The following is a 15,244-nucleotide window of genomic DNA, read 5'->3' on the forward strand; positions in this document are numbered from 1 at the left end:
ACTTAATTTTTTCTCTCTTTTTTTTTTTTTTTTTTTTGATGTTTGGCCCAAGGCCTATCCTACTAAAGAGAAGTAATTTGGCTTATCTTATCCCAGAGACCTAGCAGCTGCTTTTTATTCTTTTTTGTGAGGTCTTTTTTTCTCATTTAGTCCAACAAAGATTGTCCTCATAGATTGACCTTCTCTGTGCCTGCAGGCCGTTGCCCTCATGCCAGTAACTAGATAACACACTCTATCAGAGATTTGAGAAAATCATTGGGAAAGCAGTGGGGCTGATAGTGGCATCAATCCTAACCTGACACCAGGCTGGGTCAACCATTTATCTCTCCACAACGCCTCTGGTCACAACAGCGGCCATCTTGCTCTGCTACATCCTTCTTTAATAACCTTGGCCACGTCTCTTTGCAGACTGAGAGGATAAGGCGCCACGGCACTCCTAGCGCCTCGCCTGATCGCCGGCGTGTTTTTTTTTTTGTTCGGATTTTACCCGTGAAAATCACATTCAAACACATTCGCCGTGCGCGTGTTTCAGATCAACACGATCCTCAGATAAAGCAAACACACAAACATGCAGAATGTGTCGAACAAGAGGGCCAAAGCGCACAAACTCGTTAGCGTAGGAGTTAATGGTGACTCCACTGTCATTAATTCCCCATGGTGTTTGACTTAAATGCTTCTATATTGGTGGAGTGAGAGATTCCCAGAGGCCTCCTAGCGCTGAGATCATTGTTTTTCACTTACTAACAATGAACTTATGATCAGAGCGCTGCGAGGCTTTCAAAAAAAAATACCCCGCAGGATCATTACAGACCCTGTGTGTGCTTGTGTGTGTGTGTGTGTGTGTGTGTGTGTGTGTGTGTGTGTGATGCCAATGAGGCCGGCAGAGCAGCAGTGTGTCCAGGGCTCATCTCGCTGCTCTGTGGCGCAGCCAGGATGAGAGGGGAGGTTAAATGGGGCGTCATCAATCTCAATGAAGTGCAATTATTTTCTCACTTATTAATCATTGCAGGCTAATAGCTAGTGGCAACGCCGGGCACGCCATTTGTCAAACTTAGCAGATTTCTGTAATTTTGTTTCCCCGTTTCCCTCTAATGTTTGTGTAGACTTTGGCAGATATCTATGGAGGGCTGCAATAAGTCTGTGCCTCCAAGTATCTATCTCCTACCTGCACGGCAGAACTAACCGAACTTCTTGCTGTTTCTCCGTGTGAGTGATTCTCTCCATTTCAGAGCTGAGTGACTATTTCATGGTCTGTGGCAGAGCAGAATGGAAAGCTTTATTTGCTGGGTGCAGCATGGACGGCCTATTGATGGTTAACTACGCCGAAACCCTAACAAACTTCACCTATTACGCAATACTGTTGTTTGTTTGTATGTAATTCCGCTTCATGCATTTACATGTTATTAGACACTCAATACATTCTGAGGGAAGAACAGAAACGTTTTCCAGATTGAGCAACAGCACTGCTATTTGGCTTCACTTGACATGTATTTGAAAGGTCATTATGTGCACTTAAATCCATCAAGAGCCAGTTGGGACAATTCCTAATCAGGTCGTAGTGATGTCACAGCGGGACCGCACCCTGTGTACACCTCTACATCGGACGTCACTTCAGTTGTACCGCTGCTCTTTCAAACACAAATGAACATTTTTATAACAATGATTGTGTGTAATGTGACAAACACACAGAAAATGATCATCTGACTGCAGTTCAGTGGAGCATTTTAGCATCTTTCAGCTTGTTTTGGTTAAATAGCCATACAGTTTTACTGCTTTTAGCACCAAACGCTGAACGGACAAAATTAGAAGCTTTGGCAACTAAAGAGCCATCTATTTCCTCAGGAGTTGGTAGAGACCAAAATAGAGATAAAAGCAGATGAAATATTGCATTCACCAGGTGGCCAGAAAAAATGAACACCCTAAATGAATCCCATTGTCGCTCTGTGTTTACTTCATGTGTAGATAAACAGCTGCTCGCTAACATCATCTTTGTCTTCCACACATATTAGCGGCACAGGAAACAGAACTTTAAGCTTATTGGATGTTTCTTGGTGAAATGCACCTTGGGAGTTGAAGTTATGCCTCCAAGTCTTTACGTACACAAGCTTGTCACTTTAAAAAAAAAAGGTCATCAAAGAACCAGACCGTATCTAAAGCAGTTGTCAATATATTTTGACTGGTGAGTTAACATTAAGACAATTAAGCAAACTCAATCCAGTGAGCAAGGAATGATCAGCGGTATAATGTACATTTACTCAAGTAAAGTACAAGTAGGATACTACACACTACTTGACCATTTCCATTGTATGTAACTTACACCTTCTTCATTACATTGGAGAGGGATATATTGAACTTTAAACGGTACCACAGCACATGAATCTGAAAGCCAGTGAAATAGTTTTTTGTCAATCCAACTTGGCCCAATTACTTAAAATAGTCCCTCAAAAATAGATTGGAGTGGTTTACTCATTTATCTATGTTGCTAGTTACTTTATATATATATTAATATTGTACATATTGTATCATGATCACCTTATAATCTAATCTAAAACATGTTTACAAATACAATACAGTTTAATATATATATATATATATATATATATATATATATATATATATATATATATATATATATATATATATATATATATATATATATTATTACACTGACAATGGACCTGCAGCATTCAGTACGTGTTGCTTTTAGGACTTGTATACTTTTTACTTTTTTTGGGAACGCTGGCCTTATAGTTATAAATCTTCAGACGTTACAGATAGTTCTACTTTGGTTCTCCACTGGTAATTATGGCCCAAATCATGTAAAACTAATTATGATATAATCTAAGTGTATAGGTTACTGCAAACGCCTTGTTAGTCGTCTTTGCATTCTGTAACACCGTTTAATATGAAAACGCTCCGGGAGAAACTCTCCCCGCCTGCAGCCACAATCGTCCCGGGGCTGGACTGCAGGATGCGGAGGCTCAGCGGCTCAGAGGCTCTGTGTGCCAGATGTGTCACGCAGCGCTGCTGCAAGAGGCAAGCCGCCATGTACTGTCTATACTAGTCTTTTTTTTCCTCTCTCCCTGTATGGTTTTACTGATGTTTTCACGTCTTAATTGTTTCTTATTAATGCAGCGAAGTCTACAAATGTCATCAGCACCATTTGTTTCATCCGTGTATGCTCCTGTCAGACAGATGTGGCTCTGCGTGAATGACAAAGAGACCGCATGATGTGAATACAATTTAGATTGTCATATACAAATGTAAATATTAATTGTATTCAGTGATGTGTAATTTGAGTCACAATATTGTAACCTCGGCGTTCACAGCACTTGATTTGAGTGCCAATAAGAAGAAGACAAAGTGATGCATAAACAGTTTGGGTGGGATCATCTGTCATGTGCCCACAGCGAAACGATGAAGAGCAGACACATGTGGTTAAAGGCAGTGAAATCCCGCAGCCTGGTGGAGGTGTCTGGTCCTCTCCTCCAGAGCTGTCGGTGCTGCGAGAAAACTCCTGCATGAATGTGTGGGCCATGAGCGACACCTAGTGGCGGGAGAGGGAAGAACACATTATGGGTTCAAGCTATTGAATGTTCTATTAGTATTTATTTTTACTTTCATTGGGCTTTCTCTGAAGGTTGAACTATATTTTAAACACTACCCTGATACTCAAGCTGTCACATTCGCACATGTATTAACTCCATTTGTGTTTTTTTTACTGATTGTGCAAGACTTTTTGTGCCTTATTTTATATATTTTCTTATACTATTAACATGTATAGCAATGTGTTGTTTGTATTCTTGATTCTATTTTTATTTAGTATTTCTTTTTTACCTTAAGTAAAGCAGGACCTAGCAAAATAAGCTTTTCATTGTACGGAGTGTGTTAGGTGTGCGTATGACAATAAAACGTCTTGAATCTTGAATCTTTTGATTTGTCAATGAAGCAACAAAGACCAAACAATAAAAATCAACCTTACGAGCTCTTTGTGGTACTAAGGAGCTCCTCCACACTCAAGCACCACAGTCTTATAAGCTGCAAAGCATAAATAAAAAAAATGAACACAAAACAACTTCTGCTTTTATTCCCTGTAATGTTGCAAACCCAACCGCCAATGAGAATTTCCTTGTTTTCAACTCTTCATACCTTTCAAATTAAAATAATATTATAGATTCTGGTTTGCACAGATGAATGTTGATTATACTTATTTTTCTCCAGATTTTTTTTTAAAAAACTTTTTGGGATACTACATCTTTTATGATTGCATGACTATTCTCTTCTGTTGTAATGTTTTTATTATTTTCTCTTTTTTGCTGACTTTGTATATTTCATCTTCTATTTGATATTGTGCAAAAGTGAGCCACATATTGGGCCTGTGGGACAAGAGACAGAAACACAAATTGCTAGTACTGACTGCAGATATCTGCTGCTTGCATCTCTGTCACAGAGTTTTCCTCACAAGGCTCAAATATTCACCCGGCTGTAGCAGCTATCAACATAACTATAGTCATATCTTATGAAGACCTTCTCCAAGTGATGAAAAGTTGAGTGAAAGATCATGACTGAAACTCTGATGGGTCCAACACTGGCCTCTCTTGAAGATCAGACAAAACATTGCGAAACAGTTTGAACTCTTGAATCCAAGAAGTAATTAACTACTAGACGAAGCCAAAATCAACAGTCCTCTCTTTTTGAAAGAAAAAAAAAACACACTATTCCATATGCATAAGATGTGGAAGTGTGAGAAAATGTGCACAAATGGCGTGCAAACTAAATAATCCATCACTGAGAGAGCTAACCATGCTCTCTCTCTCTCTCTCTGGATCCAGATCCATACACACATGCATACCTGCGGTATATATAAAATGTGGTGTTTGTTACTACACATAAACACAGTTATATTTCCGTGGGCACTGACCTGTAATGTCAAGTCTTTACCACAAGAGGGCCCCCTTGTGACAGGAGAGAAATGGACCTCCAGGTCGCAACAGGTGACAAACTATTACGTTTCGATATGAATTTATGAGACTGAATGCAGCTCTAATATTTGTCGAAGCTGCGCTGCTTTTGCAGACTGGATGAAAGGGGAAAGTGTTGCATGAAACCTTCTGGCAGCAGAATGGTGATCACTGCCCAAATGGTCGGATCACAAGATTAAAGGACGAAACAATGCAATTACATTGCAAAAGATTGCAATAGCTGCCAGCTCACAGCCCAGAAAAACAACCCACCGAAACGATTACAAAGATTAATATTCGATAAAGAGACAGCGTTTGTTTCCCTTTTTAACTCTTACATAATTTCCTGTCAAGGTGTTCATCACATCGGATGATAAATGAGTGATTCAACTATTTCTAAATCGGGCAGAATAGCAGCACAGCCCACTGACGGCGTCGCCTTTACAGTAGAGCTGCTCCTCTTCCTGCACGCGCTCCACTCCGCATATGGTGTCCGTGTGCCCGCCCAGCTCCGCCGGGGCTCCCGGCGCTGTCTCTCCGCCCAGCGCGTGAGTCTGGAAGATAACAGTGGAAACTGGGCAGGGTCTGCCTGCACATGTAAGCAAGGCTCTGTGCGCGCGCACGGCACTTTCCCCTCCACGAGAGACGTGACACGCCGCCGCGAGCCTTTTAACTGCGCTTAACTTCGACTCGGTGGGACATTTTTCTTCTCCTGCGTCCGTGGGCGTCGCTACGCGGATACCGGGCGCTGTTGCTCAACTTTGGGAAGTATGTGGGTTTTGCTGTGAGAGCCCGGGCAGGAATGTGCGAAGCTGGCTGTTTCTTCTTCTGCTTCTGCTTCTGCTTCTTCTTCTTCCTCCTCCTCGGATAGCTGTCGTGACTTCGGCCGAGCGGCGGCGTGCAACGTTAACGGGGAGTTGCGTTGGACTCTCCGCGTAAACATGCAGCACGATGTGTAGCCGCGCCGCTGCCTCTGACGGACTGCTCGCCGGCGTTGAAGCGGAGGAAGGTTGCACGTCTCGCCTGCGCAGAGGCTCCATGGGTCCCCGCCGTGCGTAACGCCGGCTCTCCATGGAGGGACCGCTGGAGAAGCCGCTCACCACAACACACTCTTTCGACACAGCGAGACGTGACCCGTGAACCATGATGAGACAAGACCACGACGGGATATCCTTACCGGTGCCCTGCTTCGGAGTCGGCCCCGGCAGTGCGAGCCCCGGCGGCGAAAACAGGAGCAGCGGCGGCGGAGGTGGTGGAGGTTGTGTCCCCGCGGCCGGGGCTTTCTGGCAGGACTCGGTGGTCTGCAGCGGGGGGCTCAGCCCGATCCCGGGGGGAGACCCGATGGACGGCGGGGGCTTGCTCTCCACCGGGAAGTCGTGCAAGAGCAGGCCGGTGACGGTGGCCTATGTGGTGAACGGAGAGGCGAGCCAGCAGAACAACGCCGAGAGCATGGCCCTGCAGTGCCTGAAGGACGCCTGCGACGCGGCGGGCAGCAAGCTGGAGACGGTGAACTTCGGCAAACTGGACTTTGGGGAGACCACGGTGCTGGACAGCTTCTACAATGCAGGTGAGTGAAGAAGTCAAACGCGAGCAGCTCCAACAAAACGTTTGCAAAACTGCTCAGTCTCAGGTGCAGTACATGTTGATCTTGAATGGGATTTTGACCTCCCGTCTAAAATGCATTGTATAGGACTCTACTGGACATGTGCTCTCCACTTCAAGCATCAGGCTACGAGGTCAATAAACAACCCTGAAGTGCCACTGCTTCACCGGGAGGCTCGCCTCTCTTTCAAACTAGTTGCAGGGGTCAAAGGTCACCCCTTTCGAGGGAACTGTTTGCCTATAGGGCAGGTTGCTTGGAGCTCCTTAAACACAACACACAGCTCTCTCTCTCTCTCTCTCTCTCTCTCTCTCTCTCTCTCTCTCTCTCTCTGCATGTCAGGGCTTGAGGCTGCAGCCTTCATGTCGCAGCTATTTCCACACTGTGCAAAGCTGGAACTGGTTAAAGCAAAATGGAATTATTGGGGTTGTTTGCTTCCCTCCACGAATGTGGGGGTAATTGTTATGTTTCCCATCCACGCGTAGTTTCCTCCTTCCATTGTGCGCCTCCAGTATTGTGCCGGAGTGTCATGGGTTGAGCCATGAGGCTGGACTTTCCACTGGAATCTACAAGCAGAGAAACAAACTTGAAGCCTCTGACTCAAAGCACTTTCCCCTTCTCTTATTCACATTGTGTGTGTAGTCGTTGGCTCGTCTGATGCTCCTGGAAACGCTCGGTTGTGTAAAAGCACTGAACAAAAGCTCTTTGGAAAGCAGACCTTCCAGGGTTTGTGGTCCAATAAGACGCAGCTGTGATGTACAGGATGTACAGCGCTGCTCGGTGTGTTCGGGAGCCAGGAACTGCAGCCAGTGTTTGCATTTCACTCACATGCTGTATTTGGGCTCAGGATTTGTTCAGCAGATTGTGCAGGAATAAACGTGGCTAGTCCAGATGCATGACCGGTAACGGGAACCACGCAACCTTTTTAAATTAGAAGGAATTCAATGATGGGATTCATCAAACTGATGGGGTCGATGTATCACAGTCTATGGAGCTGCTTAAGGAGCCTTAGTACAAGTCGAAAAAACAAACCCTGACCAAGATTCACCTGAGAAGACTTTTATCCAAAGGATGCACATGAATGAAATTGTGAATTTGGTCTCATTTCTAAAGACATTAGAATGTATTATATGAAGCTGTCCTTGCCGTTGAAAACACAATGTGCTCGTAAAAGTGCAGCAGGTACAAAATACAGAACATAGAGGCGGAAACTATTTCGAATTTACCAGGAAGCCTGTTCTTCTTTTAATGCTCTTTGGAGATCAAGTCACGTCCAGGTTGTCGCCGGGCCAAGTTTGTTTAAAGAGTAAAAGTCGATGTAGAAGCTTTGTTTGAGCAGCATTTTAATGACTGCATTTCATTATGTTACAAACAAAGCTTATGTATGTCAGCCTTTGCAAAAGGTTCCTAAGATGTGTGTACATACATACATCCATACATCCATACATGCATGCATACATACATACATACATACATACATACATACATACATACATACATACATACATACATACATACATACATACATACATACAGTTTGTTCTTATAAGTGACTTATAACTGGTCTATAAAGTAGAACCATTAAGTGCAACCTCGCCGTCTGAATAACATAACAACCAAATGTAGCTTTAACAATTAGTCAATTAATCGAGTAGTTAATAGTACAATTTCAAACATTCTCCAGTTTCAGCTTCTCAAATTGAAAGATTTAAAAAAAATCTTCTTTGGTTGTCATATTGGATGTTTCTGGGTTAAGAGCTGTTTGCTGCACAGAACAAGCAACATGAAGACGTCATGTTGGGCTCAGAAAACTGATATTGAGACACTATAAGAAGGAGAAGGTGACAGCAAAGGTGGTGACGACTAGTGATCGCACACTTCTCACGCGGCATCATCACGCTCCATCTTTTGCTTTCGCTTTGATTGCGAGACCCCTCGCAACATCAAATCAAACACACGGTGCGTTTTATGTGTTTTGATGAGAAGCCCATTGAAAAGTTGTCGGAAATACAGCGTAATATAGAGAGACTCTTTTTTTCTTTTTATTCCTTAAAATACATTAAATTCATGTCGGAATATAGGCGGGTTGATACAGAACTAAAACACAGTTACACTGTTTTCACACAATTTAAGAACACAAAGTTCTTATTCAAGCCCTTCATAATTTGGAAGATAGCAGGCAGTTGTGTGGTTTCCGTTCAACACAAGACAGGCTTGTTGCTTGTCATAACATCACATTATTAGTTGTACAAACACACCGAGCTCCCTCCTCATTTTGTTTTTTATTTGGTCGTCTCCCTCTGAACTACTGTGGAATTTTCCCATAAATTCACATGGGAGAGCAGAGGCATTTTCCCAGAAACACTCCTGTGTGTCTTTTCCAACGCACACTGCTTCATCCTCTTCCTGCACGAGCGTGTACCAGAGATGAAGGCCAGACAACAAAAACCTTTAAACAATGAGCTCAGAGCCAGACTGAAAGTATGTCCATTTGGAAAGATGATTTGCCAGATTCGAGTACAAGCTGCTCCTGACCTTAAATGTCCTCCTCACGCGATACCGAGGACAAAGAGGACATCCGGCTGAGAGTTGTCAAAGGCAGATTGTCGAGCCTGAAATGTTAGAAAGGAATGCAGGAAAAGTTTTGCCATGAACAATGACTAACCATATCTCATCATTCAGGGTTTTGTTCCTGGAAGTCCAGTTATTGATCACAGATTCTGCTCCTAGGGGCCATTGATCAGGTGTAGCGTGAACATGTGTCTCTGTGTGTTTTACTCAAAGCGTGATTACGTTATTGACTGAGACCCGGGATGAGGTTTTAAGCAATAAATGAAGTAGATGTCGAGTTGTGCTCAGGAAAAGAAGGGAATCGTCAGCAAACAAATGTACATTTTGTGAACAGCAGGGCTTCAATTCAAGATTATCTTGTATTATCAATGAATCCTCTATTTATTAGTTTGTATTGTTTGGTCTATTTATTGTCACAAGAAACTGACAAATGTCAGTCACAATTTCCCAGAGCCCGGCATGACATCTTCTAATGTCTTAGTTTTGTCCAAACCACAAATATAATCAATTTAAAATAATATAAATCAAAGAAAAGCACCAAATTCTCACATTTGAGACACTGGAATTATTGAATCTTTGGCGTTGATGCTTTCTAAAGGACTTGTCTGCACAATGACTCATTGTTTCGAACGCATTCAAAGAAATGCAGTATGGCACAGTGACCGTCATCTGTCTGCACTGTTTTAAATATGCAAAGAACTCGTTTTGGTGATTGCAATGTTGCACCAGCAAGTGTATTCTGCATTATGTAATGTTGCACTCTAGTTGGGTCATCACCACGTTGCCATATGTAGTGGTTGCTGTTCTCTAAATTAGGGAACAAGAGGCAAAAAGGCAATCGGTATACGTTTCTCACAGTCGGATCGAGAGGAACGGCGTTTTGGATTGAAGAGTGAAAATGCTAATATTATGTTAGTGTGTTGGTGAGAAGGCATATTGTTACCTATGTGGCTGTAGGACTACAAGCATGTTGTGTAGTTGCAGCAACACATGATGGTGGTAATCAGTGAAGCAACTTCTCTTTTAGAAACCTGCGGATAATTCAGCTTCGCTGCAGTGACTTCTTGTTTCCAGCGCTCTCAAAGAGAAGTCGTTTTTTGTCTGGGTCCCCCCCCCAAAAAAAAAAAAAGCAGCCGCCGCTGAGATCGATAAGAGTTGTGAACATCTGTCATAGCTGCTGGTTGAATCCTCCCTCGAGCCCAACTCCCCGTGAGTCAGCCTGTGACTGCAGAAGCCCGAAGCTCACCTTCTGTTGAGGACACGTCCACTGAGTGAGCAACGTGCATAACGCTTTAATGCTCTAATTTAATTTAGTTTCAATGCATCAGACTGCTTCTGTTGAACTGGCCTGATGTCACCGTGAACTGCAGTGGGAGGCGCTGAATCATCGTCCACCGCTTAAGTTTGCTCCAGCAGTTCAAAGGTCTGTTTTGGTGAGAGTACAATCGAGCCAATCAACGGCCTTTGTCGGGGACAACAGAGTAATGATGATGTCATCTAGTGGCACCAGTCCCAGAATCCCCCAAAAACGCTGCGTCCAAACAAATAGGGCAACCAATGTAGCTGTAAAGCTCTGAAATTAAAACCGCGCTGTGTCTATTGAATGCATTTGTGCAGAGTTGTTTTGTTTTGCTGTTAGTTAAATGAAATGGCCCACCAGTAGCAATCGGAGCGTATAGAGATCCTCCTCTTTGATCACATCCATAGAGGGAGAAGTAAGATAAGCGGAGAGGTTTTGATTTGATTGATGGCTGCGTGCACTAAACCGTTTCGGGGGCTTGCTCAATATGTTCACATTACTTTGATTGACATGATGACAAAATGACAGTTGTCGTGCAGAGATAGAACAACTGGCGAAAGCAACAACAAATGTCGTCTTTCTCCTGTAAATACGAAGACATACAAAGTGATGAGTTGTTGCTACTGCTGTGGCTTTCTTCATGCAACTTTATTTGAAGGATTTCAAACCAACGCATGTCATTTTAAGTGGAAGGGAAGCTCTACAGTGCCTGGGTGTAAAAGATGCAGCCGCTGACATTCATCATCAGTTGCACAGACTTGTGCCGTTCCATCTTCCTTCGTGGGCCGGGTGCTCGGTCACAGCCGTGGTATGCGGCGCGTCGTCTCTTGTTTGTCATTACGCTGCATTGCCGTGTGATTTGAACAGAGAGCCCGACGTGTTTCTGAACCTCTTCCTGAGCACTCAGACTGAGGCGACGCTGCTTCCAGAGTGTTTGCTTACCTCTTGTTTTCGTGCACGACCCCGCCGCTCACCACTTTGCCAGCAACTCCAAAAATGGTCCACTTTCACGTTGTATGGAGAAGGCTCGGAGAAACACAATCGTGAGCTCAAAGGGGGAAGTAATTGTCTCGAATATTCAAATGCAGGTGTGCTGTTCTCGTTGTGATGAAAGCATGAAGCTCCTTCACTCCCCTGATGACGGCCGGCGATGGACCCTGACAGGGCACGGTTGTAGCCCTCGCACAGCTGGTCAAATCCTGCCATGTTCAGTGTCAACAGGGAGTCAGCTGACAGCTTCTTGTTGAGAGCGTCTGGGGATTCACCGGCACAAGATCGTACACTCAGCTTCCCGAATAGGAGGCGGCTCCGCTCTGAAATCCCGTCAGCTGGCCCTCGACTAAGTTGTTTATCCTCCCTCCTGTTTACTCTGTATGCTCGGCTGCTCATCAGAGGTTGGAGGGCACAAGGTCAGAGGGATCCGGCCCACGGGCCACTCTCTGGCGTCTGAGAGAGGGAGGCGACGTCACCTGGGTGGGGTGAGGTGGACTTTAGGCACAAGTTGTTTCCATGCGGATATTTCTCAACAGGACGTGGCGTCAGTCCGTTCTTCATTCATTACTGTTGTGAAACCTCCATCACAGTGAAAGCCCGACAGCGATGAACCACTCAATGTCACGCGTCGTGTCACATCAGGGTTCTTTTGCTTTGACGTCTTGGCACGCTCTGCAGACTAATGGCAATAATCTCCAACGTCTCATTACGCAGCGTTTCAACGCAAGACGGCGTACTTCATGTTGTAAGTGCAGCGTAAACCCCAGAGTAGGTCTCTTCAGTGCCCCTCAGAAATATAATGACAGGAGGCGGAGAGGCGGTGTATTAAAGCCGCCTTTCAAGTCTTATCAGGGGTTCATTTCAGGTGAGAGCCTACAGGAGCGTGTACCCAGCGTCTTTAGGAAGCAGTGGAGGGTGAGACAGAGTGGCTCGTATATCAGTACCAAGATAAGGAGCCAGGAAGCAGTCAGTGGCTCGACCTACCCCGAGAGATCCGTGGATCTAGTCTGTTGTATTGGAAGCATATCAGGAGCAGTTATGTGCACGATGAGGAACATTGAAGTGCAATCGCTTTGACTTGGAGGGGAAAAGTTGGTTCATAGAGCTGAAAAGCAATCGGCGTGCACCAAGCAAGAGCCACTTGTATGAACGAGTCGTTCCTAAGTAGCTTATACGAGCGATTTGGAAGAACTTGCCGCAATCACCAATTTTTCTCTGTGTCATTGGGCCGTTCGTTATGTTAATGTACATTTTGATGGCGGCGTACTCGGTTACACAAAGGTGGCATTCATCATGTTACGCCAGTCACTTACACTGTTATTACTGTAACACTGTCATCTGGTTACATGAGCGTTTGTTGAATCTGCGTGACTCGCTCATGCCAGAAAGTTGGAAGAAGAAAACATTCTGCACGAGGTGGAACAACTGTTACTAGATTATTATCTCCTCCTACATGCACATACTCCACTGTTCTCAGTCCTCTACAGACTCCACAGCATCCAGTAATACGGTTGTAAGCGGGCTCCCGGTGGCAGAAGTGGTGTTACTCATGAGTTCTCTCTTCTCACGTCCACAGCTTTAGGCTGCTTTGTTTCACCGTTTGGGTTCTGCACATGCACCGCAAAGGTCACGCAGTGAAGCTGACGCAGAACTCTGTGATGAAAGTAAAACAAGGGTGGTTGTGGGGAAGGAGAACTTTCTTTTTGAGGCGGCGACAGAAAAAAGTGTTACCAATGTGACTATACAAACTATAAGTTAAAGGCCTTTTGTTAAGCTGCTCTGTCAGCAGCAGACTTTCCGTGTTTATTCGTCTCCTCAGTTTCCTCAGTTACTCTACTGTAGGCTGCCAACAAGCAGAAGCCCCAGCCCATCGTCTGGCAACATGAATATCTGAACAACATTTGGCCCCCGATTCATCTGGTAGATCTTGAGATGAGTAATAAATCACTTAATGCGAGACAAAAAGTCAATGGATGCATCCTCTGGGACCATGAACGTATGATCAAACTGTCCTCTCGTAGTTGCTGAGGTATTCCAGTGTGTGGAGGACCGACCAACATTGTTAACCCTCCCTTTTCTAAAGGTCAGGTAATCCTTCAAAACCTCAGCGGGCAACTTTCGCAACAGTTCTAGGAATCAGAAGTACTCCGAAATCCTGAAAGGAGATTTCTATCACCCGTGCTGGTGCGTGATGTTTCTGCAGGGTTTCCCGTCTCCTGCTTTATTTCAACGCAGCGTTTTGGCAAACAACTCGATCCTATCACGTGAAATAATTGAGATAAGGAAACATTGTTTCGTTGGCATGCATACAAATCCCTCTTGTTTCAGCGAATTGTGTAAATGAAGGCGGCAAGTCGGGGCAACATCAGCACGGGTTTCTCGCAACGTGTTTGTCAGCCGCGGATGAATTCACATTCTGTTCTCAGCCATTTTCCCCCTTGGGGCCATGGCACTGCAGTTTGTAATGTGTGTGCGTGTGTGTGCATGTGTGTGTGTGTGTGTGTGTGTGTGTGTGTGTGTGTGTGCGTGTGAAAAGGCAACAAAGTGGAGCAGAGGTGAAAAACTAAAGTGCCAGGAGAGCGTTGCGACTGGAAGGTCTCATTTCCTGCATGGAGGTGTTTTCTGGGTCTTTTCTTTCAAGCACACCTGTGTCTGGAAATAAAGGGAGCATTAATCTCCCTGCAAGGCAGGGCATCTAAACTACAGAACAACCATTGTCTGGTATTTCCCATGTTATCCTCTGGGAGTAGAGATGCATTTGTAAACAGAAGGGCTCAGTGAAAAAAGACTTGTACGGTGCTTTTCTGTCATTTCCAGGGCTGCATTTTTGTGAGAACACCTGCACAGCCTCCCGTGTATACGCTGTGTGTGGATTTTTGGCTTCCCATGTAGCTCAACTTGATTTTTAATTCATTATTGATGTTTGACCACTTCCAAAGAACGTGTCCCAAGATATTGGTTTTGTTCCAGGCCAACCTGAAGGCATTTTTAATCAGAGTTTATTTTGTTTAGTTGTAATGCGGCACCTTGTTTTTACCTGAAATTCTTGCGCCACTAGTTTCTGTGATGTTGACATTTCCAGAGCAAGTTGATGAGATGCGTCATCTTTAAAAGGTTAGCAAAAATGTGATAATGTGTGTCTGACAAGCCTCGAATAAATCTCAGGAACTGAAAAACCAAGACATCACCCCGCAGAGATGTTTCTGATGTCTTTTACAGCAAGTTCAAGTCTTCAAGTCTTCAAAAGAAGTCACGTTGCAACACTCAGTTGAAGTTTTGTAGCAGGTCATCGCTCAGTCTTTCAAGTCAACTCTCAAATTCTTCTATTCGAGACATGAATCCAAGTCAAACTCCAAAGTACTCTGGTACTTTGGAGCTATATTTTAAGTTTGGGGCCCCTGTTGAGTTTATAGCTTGTGCTCTCCCAGCACACGGGGATGCAGATGACATGACAAGGGGACGGGGCATACACACTGATATTCAGTGGCAGTAATGGACCGAGGACCATAGCAGTACGCCGGCAAAAAGAAGAAATAAAAATGCAAAAAAATTGCTTTTCAAATGCTTTTTTAACGCGTTTTTAAAGCCTCAACGATATACACAATTCATTTTGATGGGATGTGCTAAATATAAACATAGCTGTTGTTTTGTTTTTTTTACAAGAAAACTCCACAGGGTACCTTTTAGTCTGTCTCGAGTCCAATTGTCTGCATGTCGCTGCAACCTGACAGCAGTGAGACATCATCTGTGGCACAATGAGTACGAGAGGTAATATGGTGCAGCTGCCCCGACGCCCAGGAACACAGCGACCATCTCCTG

The 15,244-nt window shown here is 44.4% G+C and overlaps 1 protein-coding gene across 1 annotated transcript in view; it reads left to right on the plus strand.

The window, feature by feature from the left end:
- The first annotated feature begins 5,523 nt into the window (after nt 1-5,523).
- map3k5 (mitogen-activated protein kinase kinase kinase 5) overlaps nt 5,524-15,244 on the plus strand; it is a 60,541-nt gene continuing 50,820 nt past the window's right edge. Inside the window, exon 1 of the mRNA XM_068577040.1 lies at nt 5,524-6,528. Coding sequence (XP_068433141.1) covers nt 6,105-6,528 — 424 coding nt within the window. The 5' untranslated portion in view covers nt 5,524-6,104. The remainder of the gene's footprint in view (nt 6,529-15,244) is intronic.

Source organism: Clinocottus analis, unplaced genomic scaffold, assembly GCF_023055335.1.
Source record: "Clinocottus analis isolate CAN_PGR_092001 unplaced genomic scaffold, fCliAna1.0.p SCAF_15, whole genome shotgun sequence".
In the NCBI taxonomy this organism is placed as follows: domain Eukaryota; kingdom Metazoa; phylum Chordata; class Actinopteri; order Perciformes; family Cottidae; genus Clinocottus; species Clinocottus analis.